Source organism: Hirundo rustica, chromosome 17 (genome assembly GCF_015227805.2).
Source record: "Hirundo rustica isolate bHirRus1 chromosome 17, bHirRus1.pri.v3, whole genome shotgun sequence".
Classification (NCBI taxonomy): Eukaryota; Metazoa; Chordata; class Aves; order Passeriformes; family Hirundinidae; genus Hirundo; species Hirundo rustica.
In genome coordinates this window covers 3,211,795-3,239,321 of record NC_053466.1, presented here as the reverse complement: position 1 = coordinate 3,239,321, position 27,527 = coordinate 3,211,795, and the positions used below count along the sequence as shown (strand labels likewise).

The 27,527-nt window shown below is 45.3% G+C and overlaps 1 protein-coding gene across 3 annotated transcripts in view; it reads left to right on the top strand.

Annotated features, from left to right (window-relative positions):
- CLIP1 (CAP-Gly domain containing linker protein 1) overlaps positions 1-27,431 on the top strand; it is a 50,792-nt gene extending 23,361 nt beyond the window's left edge. Inside the window, exons 10-29 of one of the 3 annotated variants that reach the window (XM_040080758.2) lie at positions 385-489; positions 1,792-2,736; positions 3,904-4,020; positions 4,891-4,948; positions 5,181-5,264; positions 5,888-6,044; positions 6,662-6,827; positions 6,912-7,127; positions 8,119-10,350; positions 11,463-11,600; positions 12,651-12,757; positions 15,430-15,550; positions 19,396-19,448; positions 21,582-21,602; positions 24,147-24,264; positions 24,525-24,684; positions 24,794-24,840; positions 25,617-25,622; positions 25,739-25,863; positions 26,495-27,431. In XM_040080758.2, the coding sequence (XP_039936692.1) occupies positions 385-489; positions 1,792-2,736; positions 3,904-4,020; positions 4,891-4,948; positions 5,181-5,264; positions 5,888-6,044; positions 6,662-6,827; positions 6,912-7,127; positions 8,119-10,350; positions 11,463-11,600; positions 12,651-12,757; positions 15,430-15,550; positions 19,396-19,448; positions 21,582-21,602; positions 24,147-24,264; positions 24,525-24,684; positions 24,794-24,840; positions 25,617-25,622; positions 25,739-25,863; positions 26,495-26,717 (5,199 nt within the window). In that variant the 3' untranslated portion in view covers positions 26,718-27,431. The other 2 variants (XM_058422828.1, XM_058422829.1) reach the window with 2 other exon arrangements.
- Positions 27,432-27,527: the final 96 nt, after the last annotated feature.

The window sequence follows — 27,527 nt, the reverse complement described above, 5'->3', positions numbered from 1 at the left end:
AGATCTATGTGCACATAAATATATTTTTTTGACATAACTATTCTAATTCGTGCTGAAAACTTCATGTACTGATAAATAACGTCTACTCAGCTGCATGAAACTTTTTTTTTTTTTGGTTCACATTTCTCCGTTTGCTATTTATTTATCCATCCATTTATTTATTTATTTCCCACGTTTCGATTTCATTTTTACGCGCCCATCCATTCACACCTTCAGCCCATCCTCCTCATCCACGGCATTTCCCTGTCCATTTCCGCCCCTTGCATCCTCTCTGCTCACCTGTTAGAAGGCTCTGGCAGCACGGCCTGCATGTGGCTCCTCCTCTTGTGCTGGCATGTGATGGTGGCACCGTTGTGTTCTCTTCCTCTCCCTCTCCACTAACAGACGCAGACCAAACTGGAGCATGCCCGCATTAAGGAGCTTGAACAGAGCCTGCTCTTTGAAAAGACCAAAGCTGACAAACTCCAGAGGGAGTTAGAAGACACTAGGGTAATGGTTTTTTCCCTGTTTGAATTAACGAGCCTGACCCGTGTCGCGGAAGATTTCTGATGGCGCGATGCCGGGGTTGACGCGTGCTGGGACGGCTCCTTGCTCCTGCCGTAGCCAGAGCTGGAACGCTGTAAAAAATTAGATTAATTTTGAGCTTCCCTGGGGGGTGTGTGTGTGCCTGGACGTGTGACTCGTTGAAGAACTCAGGTAAGACGTCTTCACACTGCAAAAGTAATCCTTGGATCCAAAAGTAGCAGGATGGGACCGTGAGTTGGCAGAAGGGAACATTCAGGAGCTCATTTTAAAAATTAGCAGGGTTCGTTAAACCCAAAAAAGCTAAGAGTGAACAAGCCAGTCCTTTTAACACAAACTGAGTATTTGGGGCTTGGTTTCTGAGCTCTTCAGTAGCTGCTGCACTACTTACTCTGCTAAATCAGGGTTTGCAGTGGCTTTTTAGCTCTTTTTTCCCCACCAATGATATGATTTTTAATGGATATGCCAGTAATACTGCTGCCTGTCGGAATATTACTGACGTGCTTTGTACCAAGTCAGAAGTTCAGCAGATGTCAGTTCTTAAAGAGAAATATATATATATATACATATATACACACAGACATATATTCATACTCACACATGGGGATTTTCTTGAAGTTCAGGATGAATAAAAAAAAAACAGGATGGATATAAACCCAACAATTTAATGTGTAATAAGTACTTTTAAAGAGCAATTGTGGGTAAGTAATACCTTTTCCAGGAGGTCAAAGCACTAACTTCCTGCTTAGAATTAATTCTGGGAGCTCTGCTGTAGCAAAAACTGCTCCAACAGTCAGTGAAAAGCTCAGATAGTGTGAGGACACTTCTTCAGGGAGAATGGAGCAGGTGTAGAAGGGATTTCAGAGGATTTATCAGTTCAAAATATGTTTATCACTTTCTCTGACAGTCTTGTAGCTGATGTGAGATGGATTTGGAAGGAATTATTTCAACACAAACCTCAAGGTTCTCCATTTCTTTTCCAGTCTTTAAAATGGTTCTGAGGAACATTTTGTTAATCATTGGTAATACCCATCAGGGTGGTTTGTAGGTTTTTTAATAAGTTATTTCTAGATAATACCAGAAGAACAAATGCTAGTAAATTCTATTTTTATAGACAATAAAAGATGTTTGTCATATGAATTGTGGACATTTTTCCCTTTCTGAAGCAATTTGCAACGCTCGGTGGAAGCTTTTCAGCAAGTCCTGAGTGTCTTTGTATGAAATGTGTCTTTTATAATTCTCCTTTTCTCAAAATGCCGTTGATCATAGGTGGCCACAGTGTCGGAGAAGTCCCGGATCATGGAGCTGGAGAGGGACCTGGCACTGAGGGTGAAGGAGGTGGCTGAGCTCCGGGGGAGGTTGGATTCCAGCAAACACATCGACGACGTGGACACTTCTCTCTCCTTGCTCCAAGAAATCAGTTCTTTGCAAGAAAAAATGGCAGCAGCCGGCAAAGAACATCAGAACGAGATGAACTCGCTGAAAGAGAAGTTTGGCCTTAGCGAGGAAGCCTTGCAGAAAGAGATCAAGTCCCTTTCAGCTTCAAACGAGAGGATGGCAAAAGAGAATGAATCCTTGAAAACCAAGCTGGACCACGCCAACAAGGAGAATTCTGACGTGATAGAGCTGTGGAAGTCCAAGCTGGAATCTGCAATCGCCTCCCACCAGCAAGCAATGGAAGAGCTGAAAGTTTCTTTCAGCAAAGGTGTTGGGGCTCAGACGGCAGAATTCGCCGAGTTAAAGACTCAGATTGAGAAGATGAAATTAGACTACGAGAACGAAATGGCAAACCTAAAAGTGAAGCAGGAAAATGAGAGATCTCATCACTTGAAAGAGATCGAGTCGCTGAAAGCAAAACTGGCGGCAGTCACGGAGGAGAAAGAGCAAAACCTGGAAAGCCTGAAGACCAAACTGGAAAGTGTGGAAGATCAGCATCTAGTAGAAATGGAAGACACTTTAAACAAATTGCAGGAAGCTGAGATAAAGGTAAAGGAGCTAGAGGTACTGCAAGCCAAGTACAATGAACAAACCAAAGTTATTGATAGTCTTACACCACAGATCAAAGCTGCTGAAGAAAAGCTTTTGGACCTTGCTGCACTTGAGAAAGCCAATTCTGAAGGTAAATTGGAAATCGAGAAACTTAGCAAGCAGCTTGAGGCAGCTGAGAGACAAATTCAGGCTTTAGAGACTGAAAAGGGTGATGGAATTAGCCAGGTTTGTATCAACATCCATCCTTTTCGTTTTCTTTTGCTTTTGTTTTGCATTTGTACCATTTTAATCTGCTGTAGGAAATACATCACAGAAAAAACGACTTTTATTGAATGTGTATCTTGGGACCATCTGAGGAGGTTTAGGGGAGCATTAACTGGGTCATATCTCAACAGGTTTCTGCTGCTCCACCTGCACCAATAAGCAAAAGGAAGAAATTCCTTCTGCTCTTCCTTGCTGCAGATTTGGGCATCTCTGTGCTGAAATCTTCCTGATAGGGAAAAGTTACTTGGTTGGTTTGTTTAAGGGGAGGGTCCACACATCCTAAGGGTTTAACCTTTGGGGGTAGACAAGGGGAATTGGGACTCAGTGGGGAAATACTTCCTTCATTACCTTTCCCCTCCTCTGACAAGGTGATGGAAGAGGCTTTTAAAACAAAAGAAAGCACAGAAAATCCTGGTGGAACTTTTCTTCAAGCCCAGGCTCTGCAGGGATGCTTTTGGCGCTGTCTCACAGCACTTTGGAGCCACTCTGACTTGACAAAGGATTTTCCTTGAGTTTGGGTGAGATACCTCTTTGAAGCTGATGGTAGTGAAGAGTAGTGGGAAAATAACTGGAAAAAGCTTTCCTGAACTCTTCACAGGTGGTTCCAAGATGGCAAATTTTTACCTTTGTCTCTCTTTTTGAGGCCACACTGGGTTTCTGCACTACCCCTGGGTGTGGTACAGAGCCCTTGGAAAGATCCCTTCCCCGTGTGTGTGCATTGATCTGATCAGCCAAATCAATCAGTTCAAAAAATGAAACCAATAAAGAACCAAAACTGCTGATGGAACTAATGCTGAAACTTTGAAATTGTGAGCGTATTCAGAAATACACGCTGTCTGCGGTTAAATAATGTATTCACAATTAATGCCAAAGGAACTAAATTTTAATGGTTTCAAATTGATTCCAAGATTTAATTAATGCTGTGATGTATGTTGTCATCAGTGGAAATCAGCTTCACTCAGTTAACCCATCATGGTTTTTTCTTCCTTTTTTTTTTTTTTTTTTAAATTTGTCATCTTAGAGTGATTTTAATATTACAGTTATTTCTTTCAGATTCACCTTTTAATTTTCCTAATTTTTCATTCATGTTTGTCATTTTATTTTACTCCATTTCATCACCTTTGTTAGGCCAGTAATCTGGCCAAAGAACTGCAGGGCAAAGAGCAAAAGCTTCTTGACCTTGAGAAAAACTTGAGTGCAGTAAATCAAGTTAAAGATTCTTTGGAAATGGAACTTCAAGTTTTGGTGAGTAATACCCCAAAATTTTGACTTTTCTCTTTGGTTTTTGGGTTTCATGGTGAGAGTGTGATGGAAATCTGTGGATCAGCTCTGACCAAAGCCTTCCAAAGGTGTTTTACTCGTGGAAAAAAAATGGGAAGGGTTCATGGCTAATGGGATCTGTCTCAGAATGAAAAGAGCATTTCACCTCAGTCCTCTGTTATCAGGTGTTTTGTCTAAATAGAACTCATCTATTTATGGATTGCAGATAAAATTAAACCAAATCAAAAGCGGCAGCAGTTTAAATTTAGACTGCTCATTAAGGAACACTTAATGGCCCTTTATTGTAGCTGTTGCACCAATTAATGCTTGCTACACACTCGTTATAAATGGTTTAAAAAGACATTTCTCATTTAAATAAATTTCCAAATACCGTGGTGTTGGGTGGGGTTTCCCTGAGGAACTGCACTGGCATTAGTAACAAAACAATGAGATTTTTGGTCTTTCCATGGCCAGTAGTAAATACTCAAACTTGGTGGAAGGGCCTCACTTGCCTTCCTGAAAATCCTCTCTTTTCTTCATTATCTGGCATCAGTTCCTGCTGGCAGAACTGGAGAACACTGGTAGCAGCTGGCTCACAGGGCTGCAGGTGTCCCCAAACTCTTGTTTCCTACCCTGGGCTCTGTGGCAGCTGATGGAAGAGTTGCTTTAAATGTTGAGGGATTTGCAGCCAAGGGAAGATCTGTGCTAAGCTGTAACTCAAAAACCTGAGATCTGTTTATGACAGGAGCAAAGACTGTTCTATTTAGTACATGAAAAAATACCCAATACAAATTCAGTGGTTGAATTGTCCTGTTACTACCAAGCCTTACCTTAAGTTTTTTATCAATTTTTCAGAAAGAAAAGTTTACTAGTGCAGCTGATGAAGCAGGGAATGTTCAACAAGCTATGCAAGGTATGTGTTGCTAAAATAAACAGAGAACTAAAAAACTGCAGAAATTAAAAGCCAACAAAACGGCTTTTTTAAGCACTTTCAAGCTCCTAGCTGATGTTACAGCAGCTTCAGTGGCTGTGGAAAGGACAGGATTATTTGTAGCCTCTCTGAAGGGTGACATACCTTGCAAGTAGGTGGAATTGTCTGCAATTAAGTAATTACTAACTTTGTTTTCCAAATTTTACTTGCCTAGAAACGGTGAAAAAGCTGAACCAAAAAGAAGAGCAGTTTGCACTCGTGTCTTCAGAACTGGAGCAGCTCAAGTCTAGTTTGACTGGTAAGGAAGGGATGATGTGGAATGTTCTGGAAATGCATCAGCTTTGTGCTCTGGCATGGCTCCTGTAGCCTGCAGGAGGCTTTGCTGTGCCTTTCATCTCTTTACATCTCTGTAAAACCAGTGCAGAGGGGAGCCAAGCACCATTTGTGCCCTGCAGCAAACCTTGCCTGGTGGTGTTGGCACTGGAGAAATGATCCCGAGTGCTGCCCTTGCTCCTGGCAGTGCCTGCCCTGGCCTGAGGCGTTTTTTCACTTGTCGCCTTCCTTGTGCATTTTCTGCTGCTCTGCTGAACAGCTGATGAGTGCTTTCACCTGCAGGACCTGCAGGTCTCTTCCTCCATTGCATCCTTCCCCTGTGAGAGAGCAGAACTTGTACCAACATCTCATGGCCTGAAGTGAATCACATCTGAAACAAAGGGCTCATGACCAGCTGCTCCTGGCTCTTTCTGGAGAGTCCTTAACCTTTTGCTGCAGTTACCAGTTCAATCATTTTTCGTTTTAAAGGGGTGATCTGTGAGGTTTGGTGCATCAGTATTGCTGGTTTTAGTTCTTCACAGTCCTCCAGCTGTTCTCTGCATACCCTTCCTCTGAAATTTCCAACTTAACCGCCTTTGTTTTGCTCAGAGATGGAGAGGAAGCTGAGGGAGCGAGAAGAGAGGGAGCAGCAGCTGATGGAAGCAAAAGCCAAACTTGAAAATGACATTGCAGATATCATGAAGTCATCAGGAGACAGCTCTGCCCAGCTCACTAGAATGAATGATGAGCTGAGGTTAAAAGAAAGGTATTTCATCACTGTCCCTGCATTGTCACATCAAATCTCCACTCCCACGCTCCCAGCTTCTCATTTTATTTTTCTGTAAATATCTGAACAAGATGCTCCTGAGTGTCACATTGATATGACAAGTGAGCTTATTCTAGCAAAGTAAATCAATCAAAGCAGTCTCATGGGAGTGATTCGAAGAGCATCCAGCACCGCTAATTCCAAAATTCTTACATAACGTGTTTCTTGTTGCCCAGAGTAAATGACCTCTTGAGTAATCCAGATTGTTTTGTGATTGTGCTCCATGATTATTTGATTACCTGATAAACTCAGTTTATTTAGATATAAAAAAAACTTGGGTGACATTTTTGTGAGAGAAAATGTGGGGCTTTTTCCAGCTAAAAATTGTATGTACAATAATTGTTCTTTACCTTTCAAAACCCTGTACTGGAGGCAAAGTTACTTCGTCTTCCCTGTGTGTATTGAATTTAGCAGAACACTCTCTATCTGTTAAACAATTAAATCTCTTTCTAAATGCTTGGTCAGAATACAGAACTTCAGCACAACCCTGGCTCTTTCATCTCTGTGCTTGTGGTGCTGTCAGCAAAAAGTGATGTTCTTTCATTTGGTCTTTCCAGGCAGTTGGAGCAAATACAACTGGAGCTTACAAAAGCAAATGAAAAGGCTGCTCAGCTTGAGAAAAACGTGGAGCAGACAACACAGAAAGCTGAGCAGAGTCAGCAGGAAACTCTCAAGATTCATCAAGCAGAAGTGAAAACTCTGCAGGATCAATTAACAGGCATGGTAAGAACGACTTTAAAAGCACTAAAACTGTGCAGAAATGTGATCCCACTGCTGCTTATCTTTTACTGCCTTACCTTCCACCAGAAAACGCTGATTGAGACCACACAGCATCAGTTCAAAGATCTCCAGGCCAAGCATGAAAAAGCAGCTTCTGAGCTGATGGCTAAGCACGATGCAGAAATCCAGGAGTTTAAGCAGAGCCTGCTGGATGCAGAAGAGGCACTGAAAAGTGCCCGGAGCAGAAACAGCAAGCTGGAGGCACAGGCTGAGGAGCTGCAGAAACAAGCAGAGCAGGCCAGGGTAAGTGGCTTCTGTCACTCTGCAAGGGCCTTGAAGTTTCAATTTTCTGTCTCAGAGACTCGTTTTCTCTCTGATTCAGCCTTTCAAAGGCAGATTTTTGCAGTGTTTCTGTTTTGAGCTTTTCCAGGGTGTGTGGGTATGGGTTAGGGAGGAGAAGCCCACAGGACAAACTGATTGTTAGTTTTTCTCTCAGTTACACAAGAGTTGATGAGATACAGTTCTTTGGTATCGGTTAATATTTTATATTCATAGATCTGGCTCAGCACAGCCAGCTGGAGCCAGATGTCATTCCCTGGTTTTTATATGCTTGGATTTTAAGATACATTGTGAACCACTTCATTAAGAAGTGCTACACACCTTTTTTTTTGTAGTGTGATCTGCAGATGTTCAGTGTGTAGCTTGACTGTAGCAATTTTGATTTTTCTTCCTGTTTCTTTGACCTTACTGCTTGCTTTCATCCCTCAGCAATTATTTGCTATAATCTTTAGCAAATTATTTTGTGTATAAATTGACACACAATACAGACGGCACTGATGTGGTGTTTTGAATTAAAGGGGTTATAACGACATATATTTGGAAAAATCATGAGGAGGTGAAACTGAGAATTGGAAGTCAGTTTCTAATAGAACTCCATGCATTTCAATTCACTTAAAGTCTCCTGAAATAATTCTGTGGCTATTCTTTTGAATAATTTACAGTCAGTCAATTTATTGAGAGTGGTTTATAAATGCCATGAAATTTTGGATGGAGGAACCTTTAAACCATGTTTTTTAAAAATATTACTTAGCCATTAAAAACTTCTTGTGGATGATGCTTGTTCTGTGATGTAACGGGTGTCTGTCAGCAGTTGAGTTCAAACAGGCACTGTGTGTCAGTGTATACACTTTTAAAACTTAAATTACAGTTGCTCTATTTGCCCTTAAAGCACATTTCTCATTCGTCTGCTTGACTTGATTTTTGTTTTCCCTTCTCCCCGACTTTATTTCTTTAGTCCTTAAGCTCTGTGTTAGCCTCATCCAGAAAAGAAATGGAACAAATGTCAGACAAGATGAGGGCTTTGATATCAGAAAAAGAGACTTTGGCACAGGAGGGGAATACTTTAAAATTAGAGAGAGGTCCCTTGTTATCAAAACTTAAAGAATTGGAATCAAAGATTCTGTTAATGCAGCAAGACCAAGAAGAACTGAAGAGAGAAAATAAAAGAATCCTAAAGCAGAAGGAGGAAGCTGAGGCCAAAAGCCAGCAGGAGAGCACAGAAAAGGGAGCACTGGTTTCTGAGAAAAGCAAATTACTGTCTGAACTCGAGGCAGTGCAGGCAAAGCTGCTGAAGGCAGCTCAGGAAAATGAGGCTCTGAAGTCCTCGGAGCTCACCTTGTTCCAAAAGCTGGAGGAACTTCAGGCCAGCAGAGATGCCATGGATGTGGCGTGTCAGAAACATGTCAAAGAATGGGAAGAGCTGGACAATTATCAGAAGAGACTTTTGGAAGAGAAAGATGCAGTTCTTAAAGACAAAGATGATGTTATCCAGAAGCTGGGAAGTTCTTGTGAGGCCCTGGCCAGGGACCAAGGGGAGCTCCAGCAACAAGTGTCAGCTCTGACTGCAGAGAGAGATTCAGCCCTCGGGGAGCTCCTGGCCCTTCAGGACAGACACAAAGCTCTGGAGAAGGAGCTGGGCAGGGTCCTGCTGGGCCTGCAGGAGGAGAAGGAGATGCTCCTCAAAGGCACAGAAAAGCTGCAAGTGAGTTTAGACAAAGCAGTCAGTGAAAACCAAGTGTTAAAAGTGAGAGAAGAGGAGATGGAAACTCGGCTCACCAAAGTGATGAAAGACACCATGGAGCTGGAGAATTCCCTTGTGAGTCTCACTTGTCTCCTTGAGGAAATGAAAGCCTCAAGGGAGACACTCAGTTTGGAGTGTAATCACTTACATCAAGAGAAAGAGGCTCTTTTCTCATCAGAACAGAGACTTTTGGCTGAAAGGGAGCAACTTCTCAATGAAAATAAGGCAATTGCTGAGAAGCTTGCAAAGGCCTCAGCAGATGCTGAGCTTTGTGAGAAAATCTGCGCTGAGAAAGTGAACAAACTGACCTTGGAAAAGGAATCTGTCCTTCAGAAGTCGTTGCAGTTTGAAAAGCAGAATGAAGCTCTTCTCCAGGAGAAGAGGGAACTGGAGACAAAATACTTGGAGCTGCTCGATGAGCACAAGTCTTGTGCAAAGGCAGTTTCTGATCTGAAGAGAGAACGTGAGCTGGACCTCTCATCCAAGAACGCTCTGGCCCAAGAGAATGCCACACTCCAGGATTCCATTGAAGCCCTGAAGGAAGAACTCAGTAAGAAGGCTGTAGAAAATCAAGAGTTAATGGCCTGTAAATGTGACCTTTCCAATCTTCTGAAGGAGGCCCAGGATGCCAAAAGAGCGCTAGAAGGTGAGCTGGCTGCTGCGTCACGCACCGAGCAGGTCCTGTCGTCTTCCCTGCAGTCCTGCTCCTTTGCCAGGGAAATGCTGACCAGGGAGAGGGATGAGCTGCAGGAGGAGTGTCAGAAATTAAACAAAGAGATTGGTTTAATGAAAGAAACCTTAATCTTAGAAAAGGAAACTCGAAAACTGGACGAGAAATCGTTTCAGTTGGGATGTATGGAACTTCAAAGGAGCATCTGCTGCTTAGAGAAGGAGCTAGAAGAGATGAGAGAGAAAAATAAAGACATTCTGGCTAAGAAGAACCTTTTAATTCAGGATAAAGAAAAATCTGAAATGAAACTGGTGGAAATAATGAAAGAGAAAGAAACCCTCTGTGCAGAGAAAGAGCAGCTCACTTCCAGCATGGAGCAACTGAAGGCTGACTTTGCTTTCTTGTCCAGCTCAGCAACAGAATTCCTGGACCAGCACCACTCCATCTGCAAGAAGATGGATATTCTTAAACGTGAGATAAAGCTGATGGAAAAGGAGGAAAATGAGTTCCTTCAGGAACTGGACAGCTTGAGGGCTGAGCAGAAAAGTCTGATCATCAGTATGGAGGGAACACTGAATAAGTGGGAATTCTCCCAGGATTATTACAGACTGTGTGAGGAGGTTAAACTTTTAGAACAAACTAATAGTGACCTCTCAGGCAAATTGCTGGAGTCTCAGGGCCAAAATCAGATGCTGCAGGAACAAATGAACAATCTGATTTTGAAAGTAAAAGAAACTGAGGCTCTCCAGGCCCAAGCAGTAGTACAGAAACCAGAGGTATTGAAATTCCTAGTTAAAAGTCAAGTCTGGGGCTGATTCTACTAACGCTGAGCACTAACCCCTGGTGTCCTGTCTGCCCTTCACTGCACACTCAGCACTACATAACACACGGCAGTGGTGGGCCCTCTCGGTGTGGTACTTGGGGGTTGGTGCGAGTTACTATTTTTTTTATATATATTTTTAACTACAGAAGCCTCTGTTGCTGCTGAATGTTGCAAGAAAACAACATAAACTGTGAATAAAAGGAAGTTGTGTTCCCTGAATCTGGTAGGAGGCATTGAGCAGCTCCTTCTGCAGCTTAAAATATAAAGTAGTAATAGATAAGGTTTTAGATTGGATCTTTGTGCAATTTTGTGTTCACTTACAGCAAACTGCAAATGTGAGTTACAAAGAATGTGCTGCTCCTGTAAATGTAATTGGATAAAAGCAGAGTGAGAGAATGGGAAAGACATTGACAAATCTGGTGTTCTTTTTATTCACAGGAGTGTTTTGTATTCACCACCAACAAATTCTTATAAAATACTTTGATTTTCAGTTTATGTGGCTTGAAGCACAGAAAATCATGTTGAATGCAAATTGGAATCAGGAGATCCTATAGATTACACCTGCCTAAATATTTTAATATCATTGTGAAGTATTGCCTTTATGAGGCCATAATGAACCACACTGAAATAATTCAGTAATTGGCTTTATCTCTAATTCTGTTATTTTCCAAATTTTTGAGTTTTTGTAATTCCATCTTTTCTGAAAATAAACCAGGCTGTTGGAAGTGAATATCTGTTGAATTACTGCTGCCTGAAGAGGTGAGAGGTCTGAGAGGAATCTCACTGGTGGTAATGAGAAATCCAGGAATTAAAATAGCAGGAGTTCCTCAGTGGTAACACGAGCATGGGGTTATGATCTGTTTCTGCATGGAACTGAATCTTCTCTTCAGTTCATTTTATATACTTTATGCAGCTCCAAAATGCAAATAAATTCCCAGTTGAAGTCTTTACTTACCTGGGAAGCAGCTGACAAACCACGGAGCTGGGCATAAAGTATTGATCTTTTGCTATCAGAGTTGCTGTTGGGAATAACTGGGTTTTTTCCCCACCTCACTTTATATCCAGGTGACCAAACTGGCAGAAGATGTTTCCCAGGCAGTGGAGCAGGTGACCAAGGAGAAGGATGCCATTCACAAAGAAAAGATTGAAACTTTGGCCTCGTTGGAGACATCGAGACAGACAAACCAGAAGCTGCAGAATGAAGTAATCACATTAAATGCTTTTCTGTGAAAAGTTTTGCCTGGTTTGTGAGAGCAGCTGTTGAATTGTAGAGAATTGAAATAGGCAGGAGAGGATTCTATCATTTTCCCACTGTGAAAAATCACTGGATGAGTGCAGAGTGATGGAAAATGCACGTGGTTTTGTAGCCATGGTTATTTTGTATTTTGCATGCGGTGTCAGTCCAAGGTGCAGGAGTTCCCGTTGGGATCTGTGTTTTCCCACCGCTCTGTGCTGCTCCAGGGCCCGAGGAAGGGGAGGATGTCCTCACCCCTTGATGTTCTGCTCTCCCAGAGCACTGGGAGTGACCAGCTGGGCTGCTCTCAGTGCTGGAATGGGGGCGATTCCGGCGGGATCTGCCATGAGAATTAGAAGTGGTGACGTTCATATGGGAGGGGTTCCCTTTCTGGATTAAAAAAAATCCACAGCATCCTGCAATGCCATGAGAGTGGCTGCAGATTATCTGTTATGTAATAAATACACTCTGTGGGGCATGCAAACAAATCAGCTCCACGAGCTCCTGCTGTTCCCGTGGGGGACACGAGCTCAGGAAATCCACGTGCAACGCTTTGTCCCATGCAACGAGATCCCTGCAAGGAATTCATTTCCTGGGGGTGCAGGCACAGCATTCAGCCCTCCTGACTCTCAGAAAATAAGGTATGGAAAAGCAGGATTTAGGAGTTACCTTAGAGGAGTCAAGATCAAGGGGACAGCTGGTTTTAGCAACAAGCTCTGCATTTAAAAACCAAATAATGCTCTGAATGCTGCAGCAGTTAAAGGAGGTGAGGTGCTTTGGGCTTTACCTTGGGGCGTTGGCACCAAATTCCTGGAAACTGTTCTCCAGTGGACTTGGAATTCTTTGTGCTGCTGTGTTTGAAAGCAGAAGGTCTCATAACACATCAGTGCAGACAGGCTGGGTTAATTTAGGGGCTAAAGATGGAAAATGGAGGAGCTCGAGCCCCCATTTGGCTGAGGGTTGTTTCCTGAGAACTGTGTGCTTTCCTTGGTGTAATGAGGGTTTTTTTCCTCTTTAAGTTGGACATGCTTAAACAAAACAACCTGAAAAATGAAGAGGAACTTAATAAATCAAAAGAGCTTCTAAATCTGGAGAACAAGAAAGTGGAAGAACTTAAAAAAGAATTGTAAGTATTTCAGTGTTAAATCTGTTCATTTTTGTGGGTTCATTTACCTTAATTTTTTTTAAATTATTTTTCAGCACCTTTCTGGTATCTTGACTTATAAAGCAGATATTGGGTCAAAATTAAATATTTGGCATGTGCAAAACTTGACATGAGAATGTTGCTACTAAATTGCTGAAGGGAATTAAAGCAAATCCTTGGAGCATAGTTTGAAATAATTTGTTTGTTGGAGGGTTCTGTCACCTGAGGACACGAGATGATATTAAAGTCTTTATTGGAAGAGAATTCTCATTTAATTACAAGTATACTTGGACTGTTAAGTGGCTTTGTTCATAGAATATTTGATTCTGCTCTTATTTTTCATTGATAGCTTTATGAAGTTTATTTCTGTGGCCCCACTGTGTATTTATTTCCTAAACGGTGCAAACCAAATCCTATATATGGGATGTAAAACTCGAGTTAATTGTTCATTATTTGAGCTGCTTCATTGAAGAACAACATTTGAGGCACTACAGACTCGTGATGTGTAACATTGGACACAAACAAATGAAAGCATTTGATAGAAAGAAATTTGCCCTGTGGAATCTCATTGTAGCACAGCTGCTGCTGTGCCACAGGGAATAAAGATCCCAGTTATTGCTGCCCTGCAGTGGCTGCACATCCCCAGCTCTCAGAGGTGTCCTGCAAGAGGAATTTCTTAGCTCGTGGAGTGAGTGAGAGCTGGAATCTCACTGACAGCTTCAGAGCAGCTTTGACTAATCACTGTTATTGTAGTTCCATTTGTCGTTCTGTGACAGCTCCGAGGTGACGCCAGGGCGCAGGGGCCAGCAGCTCACAGAGTTCAGTGTCTGCCTGAGACTGGCAGCTTGTGCTGGTGGCTTTGGAAAACCTTGCACAGACCCCTTGGAGAAAGGCAGGACTTCTTTCCATGAGCAATTCCCGCCTCGGTGCTCCTGGGAAATGCCAGAGTAAACAGCTGCTGGTTGTTCTGGTGCTGGAACAGCAAGGGAGACTCTGATATTGTGGAAAGGCAGCAGATGCTGGGCTGTAATTCACCAGGCAGGAAATGTTTATAGGAGAAGCTGCCTTGAAAATCTCCAGCACCACAAGGTGTTCTCAGGACCCTGATCACTCTGAGGGGCCTAATTCTGTTATTTCTTAAACGGAATGTGGTCTCTGATCAGCAGAGCTGAGACCCTGGGGGGAAAGGGAAGCTTGTCTGGTTTTTAATTGATCTTTGCTGGTTGTTTTGTGTGTTGCCCTGTTTTAATTACAGGAAGAATTAGCTTGGTGGCAGGGATTCCTGAGCAGCAGGGTGTGGGTAGAGGGCACAGCTCAGGGTGAGCTGGGTGAGGAGAGCAGAGGGAGTGTGGTGCCTCTGGAGCAGGGGGATGTGACAGGGGCAGGGTGTCCTCTGGGAAAGCTGCAGTGCCTCTGGGTGCTCCCAGAGCCGTCCCTTGGGAATTCCTTGCCGCAAACACAGGAGCATTTCAGGCACACTGACCCCGCTATTGGGCGTGGGGGGTTTTTTAACACCCTGAATAATCTGTGCCTTAATGGCAGAAGAAAGAGGAGGAGGGTTAGTGCTGCACCTCAGCAAGGAAGCAGGGTTAGAAATGTGTTCCTGCTCAGCAGGAGGAAAGTCACTGTGAGAGGTTGGAGCAGTTTGCTCCAGTCCAGAGGGATCAGGGTGGGAATTTGCCAAGGTGAGACCAGGTAGAAGAAATGGCTGAAAAATCAGAGTCCCGTGAGATGCTGAACTAAAACCAGATTTTTGTCTAAATGTGCCCAGTAAGAGACAACAGATCCTTGTATTCTGAAGTGCTTGAATAAGTTTCTGACTTAAGGGTTCCTCTACTTCCCACAGTTATAAAAGTATTTTTAATATTCCAGTCAGGGTTGGAGTCTGTAGTACTGGCACACAGGAGTACTGCGTCTCCTTTTTCTAAAAACAGAAGAGTAATAAAAATTACTATTGAGTAAAATTAAGGGTATCTTTTGTGCTTTTTGAAAGATGTCAAATCTTAAATGTTTTCTGTTGGTCATTCATGTTACAGCCAGCATGCTAAATATTTAAAAAAAATTGTTACAAATAAATGTATTTTAAGGAAACTATACTCATTAGTAGCAACACAGGCTGATGAAAGCTGCAAAACCTTTTTTTCTTCAGCGTTGATTTTGTCTCATTTGCAGCTTTGTGTCTATTAAAATAATGGAATAGATGAGGTTTTGCTCCCTGTGATCCTGCACTTTTGGATGACAGACCTGGTAGGGAGCAGTTAAATAAGTGCAGCTCTACGCTGGATTTTTTCCTGTTGCCATTTTTTTTCCCCCCAAGTTTTTTTTGGGGTTTTGGGGTTTTTTTTGGTTTTTTTTTTTGTTTTTAAGCAATTCTGTTTTACCTCTGGCTGCCGAGTTCCCTTGTGCGAGCGCTGCAAACCTCCCGCGCCGCGTCTCCGAGCCCCGGCCGCGCTGCCCGCGGCAATTCCCGAGGCGCCGGCTGGGGAATTTCGGTGCGGCCGCGTCCCCGTGTCCCCGGCATTGTCACCGCTCTTCCCCATCCCTCGGCCACGTGATGCCGATGTATTTTTCCAAGCTGCGAAGCCGCCTCTCTCCCCCGGTTTTCCCTCGCCTCTCCCGTTCCTATGGTAACGATGCTCTCTGTGTGCTCGCAGCGAAGCGCTCAAGCTGGCAGCGGCTCACAAGTCCCAGCAGCTCGAGGCTCTGCAGGAGGAGAACGTGAAACTGGCCGAGGAGCTGGGCAGGAGCAGGGACCAGGTCTCGAGCCAGCACAAGGTAGAGCGGCCGCGGCGGGCGGGCGGAGGCGCGGCCGGGGCTGCCCCGGGGAGGATCAGCGGGGCCGGGAAGGCTCCGAAATAAAATTGGAAGCCACCTGCACGGGGAGGTTGGAAGTGCAGGCTGACAGGAGGTTACGTAACCCGGGAAGGATACTCGGGAAGGCTTGGGAATGAGCATAAATGAAGCGTGCTTTAGCCGAGCGTATTAACAGAGAGTTGCTATTTCTGTCGGGAGTGATTTTGTTACACAGCTGTGGAAATGTCCATCCACCAGTGCTAAGGAAATGAAGCTTTTTAATTCTTATTCCTGCTCTCCCTGCTGCAAAGAAAGAGGATTTAGGAGGTGTTTCAGAATGCTGTGTAAAACTGCTTGGTTGGACTTGTGCTGTGCATGTGTCTGCTCAAACTTCTCTCTGTGCTGCAGCCAGGCAGTGGGTCCTGGGGAACAGAACCCCTGCAAGGTGTTCTTCTGGTGGTACTTTAGTTTTTTATTTTTTACTATTACAGCTCAACATGTCGTTGGAATCCTAAAACGGGCAAGTTACTCAGCTTGTGTCAGTGGTACTTGCCAAAATATAAAATAGATTTACAGCTCCTAATGTGATGGATTTAGTTCTTGTGGAGCAGTTCCAGTGACAGGCACACTGTGAAGGGATCTTTGGAAGATCTTATCCAAAAGATCCAAAAGCAGGAACGTAGGAGACTGAGGTTTGTGTCCTGCCTTTCTGAGAGAGCACCTGTGCAGGGAGGGGTTCCTGTTCCTGTCACAGGGCACAGACTCTTCCACCCTGCAACAGGCTGAATAATACTTTGAAAGCCAAGAGGCTGATTTTCCCCCAAGGGTCCTGTTTGGAAGTCGTGAAGATGGCTGACTACAGCCCTGGGCAGTTTGTAAATCCTTTGAGCTGCTGGCAGGAGTAATGCTCAGGCTCCTTGATCCTCAAGAGCCTTGGGAGGTGACAGCAGAGTCCCAGACGTGTGGGCTCAGCACTGACTCATTCCCCATCTGAGGAGCAGAGTGGGGAGAGCACATCCCAAACAGCCGGTGGGAGCTGCTCCCCACTCCCACAGGGTTTCCTAAATTATTGCAGAGTCCTTGAGGAAACCTGTTATTTTCAGGGAGAGTTGTAACTTCAGAAAGGTTTGGCAGCATCGGTCAAAGCTTCCTGCAGTTTGTCACCAGGCCAGGCCCCGAGGGAAGGGACCCTGCAGCCCCCGAGCCATGGCCGGCCGCGGTCACCGCACTCGGTCTGTGGCCTCCCCTGTTTGCAGCTGACCTCGGGAAGGAATCCTGCTGTGTGCATCCTGCTGGCTGTGGATCTGTCAGCAGGGATCCCTCTCTCCCTGCCAGGACAGACAGCTGGAATGTGGGAAGCACAGGGATGAATCCATCACCTCACAAACTGCAGTAGTGTCAGCCTGTCCTGCCCGTGAGTAGATGGCTCCAAGAGCAAGGATCTGGAGGATCTGCTGGAGCTTGGATACACAGCCCGTTTGCCTTCTTCAGCCCTTTGTGTTATGCTGCCTGTTGCAGTTCCTGTGAGATCTGGTGAACAGCTCGGCCTCCCAAAAACCTGGGAGAGGCCTTTGGTACCCCAGGTGTCCCAGCCCCTCCCCTCTCCCGGCACACCGTGCTCAGGCACCAGTGGCCGCAGGCTTTGGGCTCTCTGTGGGAAGCAGGAAGAATGGCACCATGAAGAATCCTCCCGTAGATTTTGGAGGAGTGAAGGGTTTCCCACAGCAGGATTGCCCGGGAGCTGCACGTTGTGCTCCCAAAAACCTGGGCAGCGGGTAGGAAGCAGAACCCAGGCAGAGCTCAGGCTGCAGAGGGTCTGTGCAGGTACCTGTGAAATGCATCGGGAAGGGGCAGACAAGGGATTGGGATTTGGAGCTGTTGCTGTGGTAACCACATAAATTCTAAGGAGTGTGTTGTCAGTTGGGTTAGAGAATCTGCTTGTGACACACTTTGCAAAATTAATGAATCCTGTTTCATGAATGATTTATCTGGGCATGTAAAGGTTAAAGTGTCTCACGCCAAAGATGCTGAGGGAGCTTTTCTGTATTGATCCGTTAATAATTAGCTGATTGTAATTAGTTAAAGAGTCACATTCAGATAGATACTGAGCTCAGGGAACTTTCCTGGCTTCAGATTATTTGCTGTGGTATTTTGGGAGTCTCTGACCTGCTCAGGCATTCGAAGTTCATTGGAGAAGGTGTGGAAATACCCAGCAGCTCCACTGGCCCATCTTTTATTAACGGTGTGCAAGGTCTGCTCCGAGGGCGCTGTGTGTGATAGTGCTGGCAGAGGACAAGGAATCCAAAAAACCAGCTGGGGTGTGTGGTGGGCAGGAGATGAGTCCCCTCACTCTGCAGATCTGCAGGAGGAGAAGGGCCTGGGAGCCCGATGTCAGATCCAGGGTCTGGAGACGCGGCCGGAGCTGCAGCTCCCTGGGAGTCACATTTCTCAGGCTTGTCGTATTTCTCCCTTTCTGTCAGCAGCCTGCACAGATGTCAGGAGTTCACACGGGCTGCCTCTGGGCAGGAAGCAAGTCAGAAACTGGGAATCAGGGGGTGCTCTGGTGCTGCTGGTGGAACTGGTTTTTGACTGGGTTTGACCTGCCCATACCCCTGTAGTGCCTTGGCTGCTCTGCTCTCCTCACTTGCCTTGGGAGACACATCCTGATTTGCTCTAAGAATTATTTATAGCAGTCTCTCTACACCCTTCTAGTATCTGTTTTTCTTACCAATAAAGCTGTCTGATTAAAGCCAGTGAAACAATCCTGGTAAATCCCAAACCTGGAAGCTTTAACAGCCCTGCAGCACAGGGAAGGAGAAGGTAACTTGTCGGGAAATGTGGAGGAGATGGCTGCTCTGAGTGAGCTGCATTTAGCTGAGAGCTGGGGGCTGGCAGACACCCTGCCTGCTCCAGGAAACTTGTTTAACACCTTCTGTGCCAAAGCTCAGGATCTGCAGAGTGCTGAAAGAATTCCCTCTGTCAGGGGCAGGAGCTGTTGTCAGGGCTCTGAGGTTGCTGTTAGAAATGTATCTGTTCCTGACCTTGTGGATGAACCCTGGCAGCTTGTGAAATCCCACTGGAGCCTGTGCTCGGGGAGTCCTGGTACAGACAGTTCTCACAGCAGTAATTGCTGGCTTTGGCCGTTGAATAAGAAGGAGGGAGGAGAGGGCGAAAAATAATTAATTTGCCTGAAAAATACTTGTTTCCTTAACCTTTTGAGAAGATCAGTTGCCCCAAGTGTTTCTGTGTTGGACTTTTGCAGTTTTGTCGCTTTTTATTTCCTAATCCAGTTTAGACCCAAGAACCAACAAGAATCATTTCAGTTGAAGGCTTTGCAGGTTTTAACGGCTTAAGAGTGGCCTCACCAAGTTACAGGATCAGGATGTGGTAAAAAACACCAAGCCAACAGCTTTGGGATCAATAATTCATCTCTGAATTACGGGGCAGTAACAAATACGGATCAGTGGTACAATGATCCAGCACAGCAAACCCAGCAATTCCCCAGTGCTGGGCAAAAAGTAACAGCCAGGGTTCTGTGGGAGGGGTCTGGAAACGTCCTTTAACACTGGTCTCACACCTCTGCTGTGTGCACAGGACATGGAAATGCTCGTAAAGCACCCCCAGCTCTCTAGCTGATGATTTGGTCACTGAACAGTTTGTGTTTGCGTGCCTGTGCTGTGCCAGTAGAAAATCTGCTGCTTCGAGGGTCTGGGGGCTCTGCAGCCTCTCCCACCTTTATTTTATGGTAATGATGCTCTGATATCTTACATTGAGGAAACAATCTGTAATGTATTAACTGGAGTCTGTCTGTACTTGTGTTGTTTTAGCTGGAAGAGGAGAGATCAGTACTCAATAACCAGTTATTAGAGATGAAAAAGAGGTAAGTTGTTCCTGCTGATGAGTGTTTAACCCCACAGTCCTGCAGAAATGGAACACAAAAACACTGCTAAGAGCTGTTCTTTTCTGTTGTGTCACGGTTAAAAGTGCTGAGTTGTTGCACTCGTTGGATTAGAGATGGAACCGTCCACGTTTCCTTTAGTTCCACACCTCCCACGCTGTGGTAATTCTGATTTGCAGCGAGCAGTTGAATGTTTGGTTTTAGTCTGCTCTGGAATGTTGGATTGTCCCTCAAGTCTGATAAAAAGTGTGTGCACAGATCTGACCTGGTGAGCTCTTGAAAAACAATGGACAATACCGTGATGCTGAGGGAGGGTTATGAGAGGAAAAGGAAAGAGAAGTTACTTTGTTAAAAGTAATTTGTGCAAAAGCACTTGCTGCTCTGGTGGGTTTGGACTGTCCAGTTCCTTGTGGGTTATTGCAGTTCATTCAGCACTGCTTTTAAATGCCAGATTTGTCCTGGGTGACTGGGGCATCCCTTTGTAAGCTGCTGCTCAGGGAGAGGTCCCAGGTCACAGATTCGAGTGTGTGCATGGGAGGCTGATTGGCCCCTGTGCCTTGAGGGAAACGGGGGCTTTCCAAAAGCAGTTACATAAATCCTTAGAGAACAACACAGCTCCCCACGACACCTCGGCTGTTCCAGGAAAAACAAGGCAACCCCTGCTGGATTTCCTGGATTTACAATGGTCACAGCAAAGAACAGTGAGTGGCTTTTGGGTGTTTGTGCACATCCTTGGCCACTCAGTGTTATCCCTGTTCCCTTCCTCACTCCCTGGCACTTCTCTGGGAGGGGGCTGTCCTATCTCCTGCTGTTCCAAAGGCCAGCAGGCACATGGGGTGTTTCCCAAGCCACTGCTTCCCCAAAAAATGTCAGAGTTGAATCAGCTGAACCTCCAGCTTTAACCAGCCTCATGAGCTGCATCACCAGCCCGTTCCTGAACGTGTTTGAAAATGTGTTTTCAGTAGCGTAACTCCTGGAAGTCACTTGAGGAAAGAAAGGAGGCAGTGGGGACCAAGTCACTCAATACTTCCCAGCAGTTCTGTTTCACAGGGAACATTTTCAAAGAAAAACTCTTTGTAAGTTCTACAGAGGAAGGTGTGTGGCTCTGTCTTCCTTCTCCTGTTTTACTCTGGGTGAGCTGCCTGCAATAATTCAGACAATTATGAAATCAGTGAAGTGAATTTTACCATGACTTTACCTTCAGTCAGTTACACCGAGATGCCCCAGTTTGTGACTGGCTTAATGACATTGCTCAGCAGTGTTGAATAAACTGCAGTAGGAGAGGAAAATGAGCAACAGGAACAGGGGAAAATGAGGAACAGGAATAGGAAAAGCCTGGCTGAGACAAACCGCAGGCACTGGGGCTCAGAACACGTCAACATGTGGCATCAGTGCTAATGAAAAAGGTCTGGCTGAATAAAGAGTAATTAAGCAAAAATAATGAAAAAAAGCCTCTGAATTCCCAAATTCCACAGAATTTGGTGATGGGAAGATGATAATTTCTTCCTTTTGCCTTAAGAATTCGAGCTGTTGAACAAGAGCCATCTTTGCACTTCAATTAGGTCAAATCTCTAGCGGTGGTTTTCTCACCTTCCTTCCAGCCCTCTGCTGTAGCATCCCCTTGTAGGAAATAATCCTGGCAGTGCCAGGAGTTTGGTGTTGATGGCTCATGGGGGTTCTGTGTGGCTCAGCTCGTTGGGTTCAGTGTGGGTTGCTGTCTGACTGTCTTTGAGCTTCGCTGTTTATCGATTCTCATTTCATTCCTCTCTCTTCCCTTTCCTGCCCTTGCTTCCCTTGCTATATCTGTGTGTCTTTAATGGTAAGACTCAAGAAAGTCTATCCACGTTACAATAAATAATTTATTTTTTTTTTTTTTTTAGTAAAGTTGTTGTACATATTTTGGCTGCCTTTGTCCCTTGGTGTCTTGCTTTTGTTTTGTAAAACACTCAGCTCTATATATATATATATATATTCATAATGAAAAAAAAAAAAGTCTATATATTTTTTACCAAAACAGAAAAGGCCCTTGGTGCAAATATTGTTCTTCCTTACAGTATTTTGCATTTGTACTCCATGTTTCTAACATGTGGTTCTTGTTATCTTGCATTTTTAAAGCTTACCCAGTAGCACTTTAAGGTATTTGCTTCATTCTTAGAATTTCTTATTTTTGTAGTAAGGGAAGAATCTGGGTGATTTTTTTTCCCTAATGTTAAACCAAAACAAACCCCTTTCTCTCCCACAACTTCCACACACTGCTCAGAACATGGTTTAAGCTTCTCGAGAAAGTGAAGTTTTAAAATGGCATCTAAATGAAAAAGTCATTTTTATTGTTTTGATTTCCCCCCTGCTGGTAAGCAGATGTTTTGAACTTGAATTGGCAGGAAAAAAAGTTTAAGTTCACCAAACCAATTATTTTTTTTTCCAAATAAAATGAATAATTTCCAGAAGATTTTCCTTGCAAGCTGTCCCAGTGCAGTTATTTCCCATTGAGCACCTGCTCTGAAGTTCACCGTGTGTGACCCCCACTGCACACGATGCTCCCGGCATCGTCCACTTCCAGCAGCAGCCAGGACTCTGCCTGGCAGTGACCTGTGATCCACGCGCAGGGATCAGCACCTTCCTTGGTTGTAGCTTCTCCAGTTGCAGCATTTTTGGGTCCCCCCTGGAGCAGCTCCTGGAGAGACTGTCCAGGGAAAGAAAACCCAAAGCTCCAGCACAGGGACCTTCTTCCCCTCTTGTTTTCTCTCCTCTTTTCTTCTCTCCTTTCTCTCCCCTTGTGTTTTAGCATTCGAGGCTCCTGTATTGAGTCTGTAAATATTTTATTTCTATCCTTACGACCTGTTTGCCTTTTGCAACCACCTCAGCGTTGTGCTGGTTGAAGCCGAGCCCGACAAATGGCGAATTAACCACATTTGTGCCCAAAGCATCTGTTTGGTCCTGATCTCCCCGTGAAGATCCGACCAAGTGGAAACATTGGCTGAATCACAAGCTCTCGAGCATGGGCTGAGTCACTGGGGCTCCCGTCTGCCCTTCCCCAGCTGCGTGCACAGCACGGGAACGCTCAGGAGAAGTCTCGGGTGCAGCAGAGCTTGTGAGCAGCAGCTTCCAGATGTGATTCCCAGATGTGCCCAGGGTTTACTCCCCAGCAAATCCTGGATTTGCAGCTCTGCTCTGTCAGCAGCCCCCCATGCACTGGTGGCACATCCCTCCCCTCACCATCACGTGCCTTTGATCGTGCAGCAGAGCACTGAAAGCCACGGGACAGAGCGTTGGGAATGCCGCGGGGGAACGCGGAGGTGGCGCCGCAGCTTTGAGTGCTTTGCTGACTCGGGGTGGGCCAGGGGCTCTTTCCATGCCAGCGCCCTTTTGGGCGAGAACTTCTGAGACAGAACTTGTATTTGAAGGCAAGATCACACAGTCTGCAAGTTGTTGTGTTTCCACTTCTGTTGATTCTCTCATTGTAAAAATACACCAAAACCCGATCAAATTTTGGTTCCCGTTTAGTAGCTGCCTCAGCTTTTCCAAACCCCAGATTCTCCACTTGCTGCTTCCATTCCCGAGTACAATCTGAACAATGAAAGAATTGCCTTGATTGTGCTCTCATTGTTGAGTTTATCTCGAGTGGGTGAGATTCCTGTGTCTCATGGTCTGGGTATCGTGGCTCTCACTAACTGTAGATACCACAGAGGTGGAAACTTTTCCATTTGAGCTCCGTGGCTGTCCCCTGAGCATCCTCCCACGTGGATGGGCTCTGCTCCTGGTCCCTCAGCAGTGCTGGGCACTGTAGTGCCGTTCAGAATCCCTGCAGGAGCTCAGAGCTGACAGCAGTGCTGCTGCCTGCACTGAAGAGCCAGTTCCTCCTGGAGAAAAGGAAATGGTTTGAAGTCACTTTTTTGTTGTTTTCCTTTTTAACCAAAATCTTTCAGCTTGTCAGGAAATTTAGCATAGCAGTGCTCCTCCCATCAGAGGACAGTTACTCACTGTGTGTGTTCTGTGACCTGTCAGGAAGATCAGCTTGCACCAGTGTGAGGGTGTCGCAGCATTGGTGCCTCAAGGCAGAAGCTGTACTCTGTTAGAGCCACAGAAAATACTGGGAAAGCTGGACATATGTACACAGAAGGGAGCTGTGCCTGCTTTGGAGGATTTCTTTTTAATCCTTCTCCCACGAAGTAAAACAAATCCCATGAGGTGTCTCCATGTGCAGGAAATGATGATGTCACTGAAATTAGTGAGGACCAGCTGATATTTCCAGCCTCATCCATGCTTTGCATGACAACTTGTACGATGAGCTTTGCATGCCTGTTTTGTTGCTTGTTAGTAATTTTCAAGAAGTAACAAAACTCTCAAGTTAGGTTTTGTGGAACATTGTGCAACATGTTTGTTTATCCTGTATCTCCCCAGTCTTTTAACTTGCTCCTTTAAATTCAAATGGATACGGTGCTATGCAGATTCTGGCATGTACTACCTAGGTAAAGTTTTTGCTTTGTTTCCACAGTTGTAACACCTGAAATATTTGTACATATATAAAACCTTAGCCAAGTAGTAAATGGTAATTTTTTTTTTTTTTTAAGAACCACTTCTTAAGTAGTTTAATACTTGAAAAATTAAATGAAACTACTTTAGGCCACTACAGTTACCCATTCATTAGATGACTTCTGGTTTTACTTGGTTTTCTTTTAGAGAATCGACTTTAAAAAAAGAAATTGATGAAGAGAGAGCATCTTTACAGAAATCCATCAATGTTACTAGTGCCTTGATCACACAAAAAGATGAGGAACTGGAAAAACTCAGACATGAGGTAAATGAGGAATGGAAGATTCCTGATTTCAATTGTTGCAGCCAGAGGCTTTGTGTGCTGGCTCCTGAAGAGCTGGCTGATCATTTTTCTTTCACGTGGCATAGTTAAACCTTAGCATCAAATCTCTGTGTGCCTGTGCTGAGCCAGGTGACTCCTGGCACGTGGTTTTGGTGGCTCTTCAGCCCTTGCTGCAAGGGCCCTGGCCTTGGTGCTCGGGCTTGGTGCCGGAAGGTCCAAGTGTTGTCTGACAACTCTTCCAGATCACGGTGCTCCGCGGAGAAAACGCTTCTGCAAAAACCCTGCAGTCAGTGGTGAAGTCACTGGAGTCTGACAAACTGAAACTTGAGGAAAAGGTGAAGAACTTGGAGCAAAAACTCAAGGAAAACAACGAGCAGCCTTTAACTGTAGTGAGCCCCTCAGGTAAAGCGAGAGCCACTCCAGTGTCCCTGCCCTCAGAGCCTGAGACGTTATTTCTGACTGAGCCATGGCACGAATCACACTGCACCTTGTTTGTTTTTTTCCTTTGAAGGTGATGCTGCTACTCTGCTTCAGGAGGAAATTGCAAGAGAGAAGCAGGTATGGGGTGTGCACATGAGCATGCTAAACCAGCAGTGGGGCTGGAGAGGGGAATATTCCAAAGACAATCCTTACCGGGGTTTGTCAGTCAGGATTTTAACAGGCAGATTTATTTTGTAGTCCCTCAGTTTCTGAAGGGAAATGTCACTGACAGTTAATACTAAGAATCAAGTGATGAGTGATACTGGAGGAACAGTTCAGATCATGGGGATGTGAGGAAACAAGCAGGAAATGAGGGTGGCAGGCTGTGTCCTGCAGCCTGTCAGAGGTGCAGCCCAGCAGAGCCCTCACTGCTCCTTGGCCTTTCCAAAGGTTTCTTGGATGTGTGTGAGGAAAAGCTGTGGCCCACCTGAAGCTGGTGTTTGCCATCTTGGAGAAATGAGCTCCCTGAGCTCCTGGGTACCTCTAAGCTCTGTAGTTCTTCCCAACTGCAGAACTGGACTCAGAACAAGCATTGGCAGCAATGCAGAAGGAAGGGGCTCAGCTGGCACAGGAGGAGGTGATTCACAGTAGGAGAGTCACAGTGACCTCGTGAAGTGCTGCTTCACAGGGGCCTCTGCCAAAAAATGCCTAGAAAATATGGTTAGAATTAGAATCACCTTCTGCTCCTGGTGAAACCTTTGTTAGATCACAAATGTCAGCCACAGTGATTAAAAAATGCCCTTCCCAGTTGTGCAGCCACCAGAACTGTCACAAGTAAATGCTAACCACCAATCTTTTTCTGGTTTTCTGCTTGCCTGAATTCACCTGCTGATGGCAACCCTTCCTCCCACCAGGGCGAGGTTGGTTCCACTTCTTTCCTCCCCTGTTCATTTGCCAAGTGTTCCTTGGTAACCCCGGGGCTGGGGGCGGTGCCACGCCCTGCCCCTCTGACTGTCCTTGTCCTTGGCTCTCCCAGATCGACTTCCTGAACTCAGTGATAGTGGATCTGCAAAGGAGAAACGAAGAATTGAACTTGAAGATACAAAGAATGTGTGAAGCAGCCCTCAATGGCAACGAAGAGGAGATAAATAACTATGACAGGTACAAATCCACAGATCCTAAGGGAAACCTCAGCTCTTGTTTTGGGAGCTGTTGGTAGAGCGGGCTGGCGGCTGCACGGTGCACCAGCCTGATCTCAGCTGTCAGGAGGGACAGACAGAGCTTTCCCTGGAGGTTAGTGGTTGGGTCCAGCCCTCTCTTTACACTGTGGTGTAACTGGGGCTGCTGATGCTCTGTAGTTATCGGTCACAAGCACTGATGTATTGTGATGTGTCTGTTGTATGATTTGGTGAACCTGGCCCTTCCCAAGTGCAGAAGAGCCTTTTCTCCTAAGAGGCTGTAGCTGTGTTGGGATAGGAAGAACCAATCCGGAGAAATAGAACTAAAACCTATTTGATGTATCACAACTTCAGTTCTCTTAAGGGAAAAGAGAAACTATGTTACATGTGTTTCTTTTAAGTGGCTCTGTGCAAATACTTGCACAAACAGCGGCTTGTTCATTAAATATTAGCGTGTAGGGGATCGTGGGGGTACTACAGGGTGGTGGGGAAGGGTTGGTATCCTATTTTTGGTGGTGTTCCCTGAGTCTCAGTAACCCTGAGCTCACTGCAGGGCCGTGGGCCTTGCTCCTGTGGGACAGAGGCACTGACTGGTGCTGGTGCTGCCCTTGCAGTGAGGAGGAGAGCCTGTCCAAGAAGAAGCCGCGTCTCTTCTGCGACATCTGCGGCTGCTTCGACCTGCACGACACCGAGGACTGCCCGACGCAGGCGCAGGCGCTGGAGGAGCCGCCGCACTCGGCGCACCACGGCAGCCGGCGCGAGGAGCGGCCCTACTGCGACACGTGCGAGGTGTTCGGCCACTGGACGGCCGAGTGCAACGACGACGAGACCTTCTGATGGCGGGGACGGCGCCGCCGCTCGCACCCGTGCTCCACCAGCAGCCGCCCGCGCTGAATGTCAGGGCAAGGGACGGTGAGCCCTGGCTCCCCCGCCCGCCCGCTCCACGATCCCTACGAGCAGAAAGATTTTGCTCTGCCACTAATAAATACCCCCCGTTCCCTTTTTAACAAACTTCGGTGAAAGATAAATAAATGATTTAACAAGTGACTTTATCCTGTTTCTTCCCAAGTTCTGGGTTTGTCCCGCCCTTAACAGGAAATGCCCCTGTGCTGTTGGATCTGTTGATGGGAAAACATGTATAGGAATGAAGCACTAGAGTTATATTAAAGCTTATTTAAATACCTTAAAATATGCTGTTAATTTTCATATTTGCACTAAACCATTTTAAGGCTGAATTTGTACATTTAGATTTTTAAGCTTTTTTTTTTGACACTGGACTGAGTTGAGAAATATTTCATCCTTATTTTCATTTACTCCTTTGGTTGCGATGTCGCTCGGTGCCGTGAGCTCTGGGTTGTGGTTTGGTGTGAAACGTGGAGATGATGCAGGTAAGGAGCTGCTGGGGGTTTTTGGAAACCTGTATGCTGTGCACACCTGTGCACACCTGAAACAGTTTGTGGGCCATCCTTGTTTTGCATTCTTTCAGCTTCTATATAGTGAGTGTGGTGTGTGTGTATATATGCATATATATAATAAAGTTATATTTTGGAAAAAAAAGTGTTTTCTGCATTTCCATTACAGTGTGAGGGGATTTGTGCGGGGACAGACATGCCCAGGGGCTGCACTGTAAGTCACAGAATCCATCGG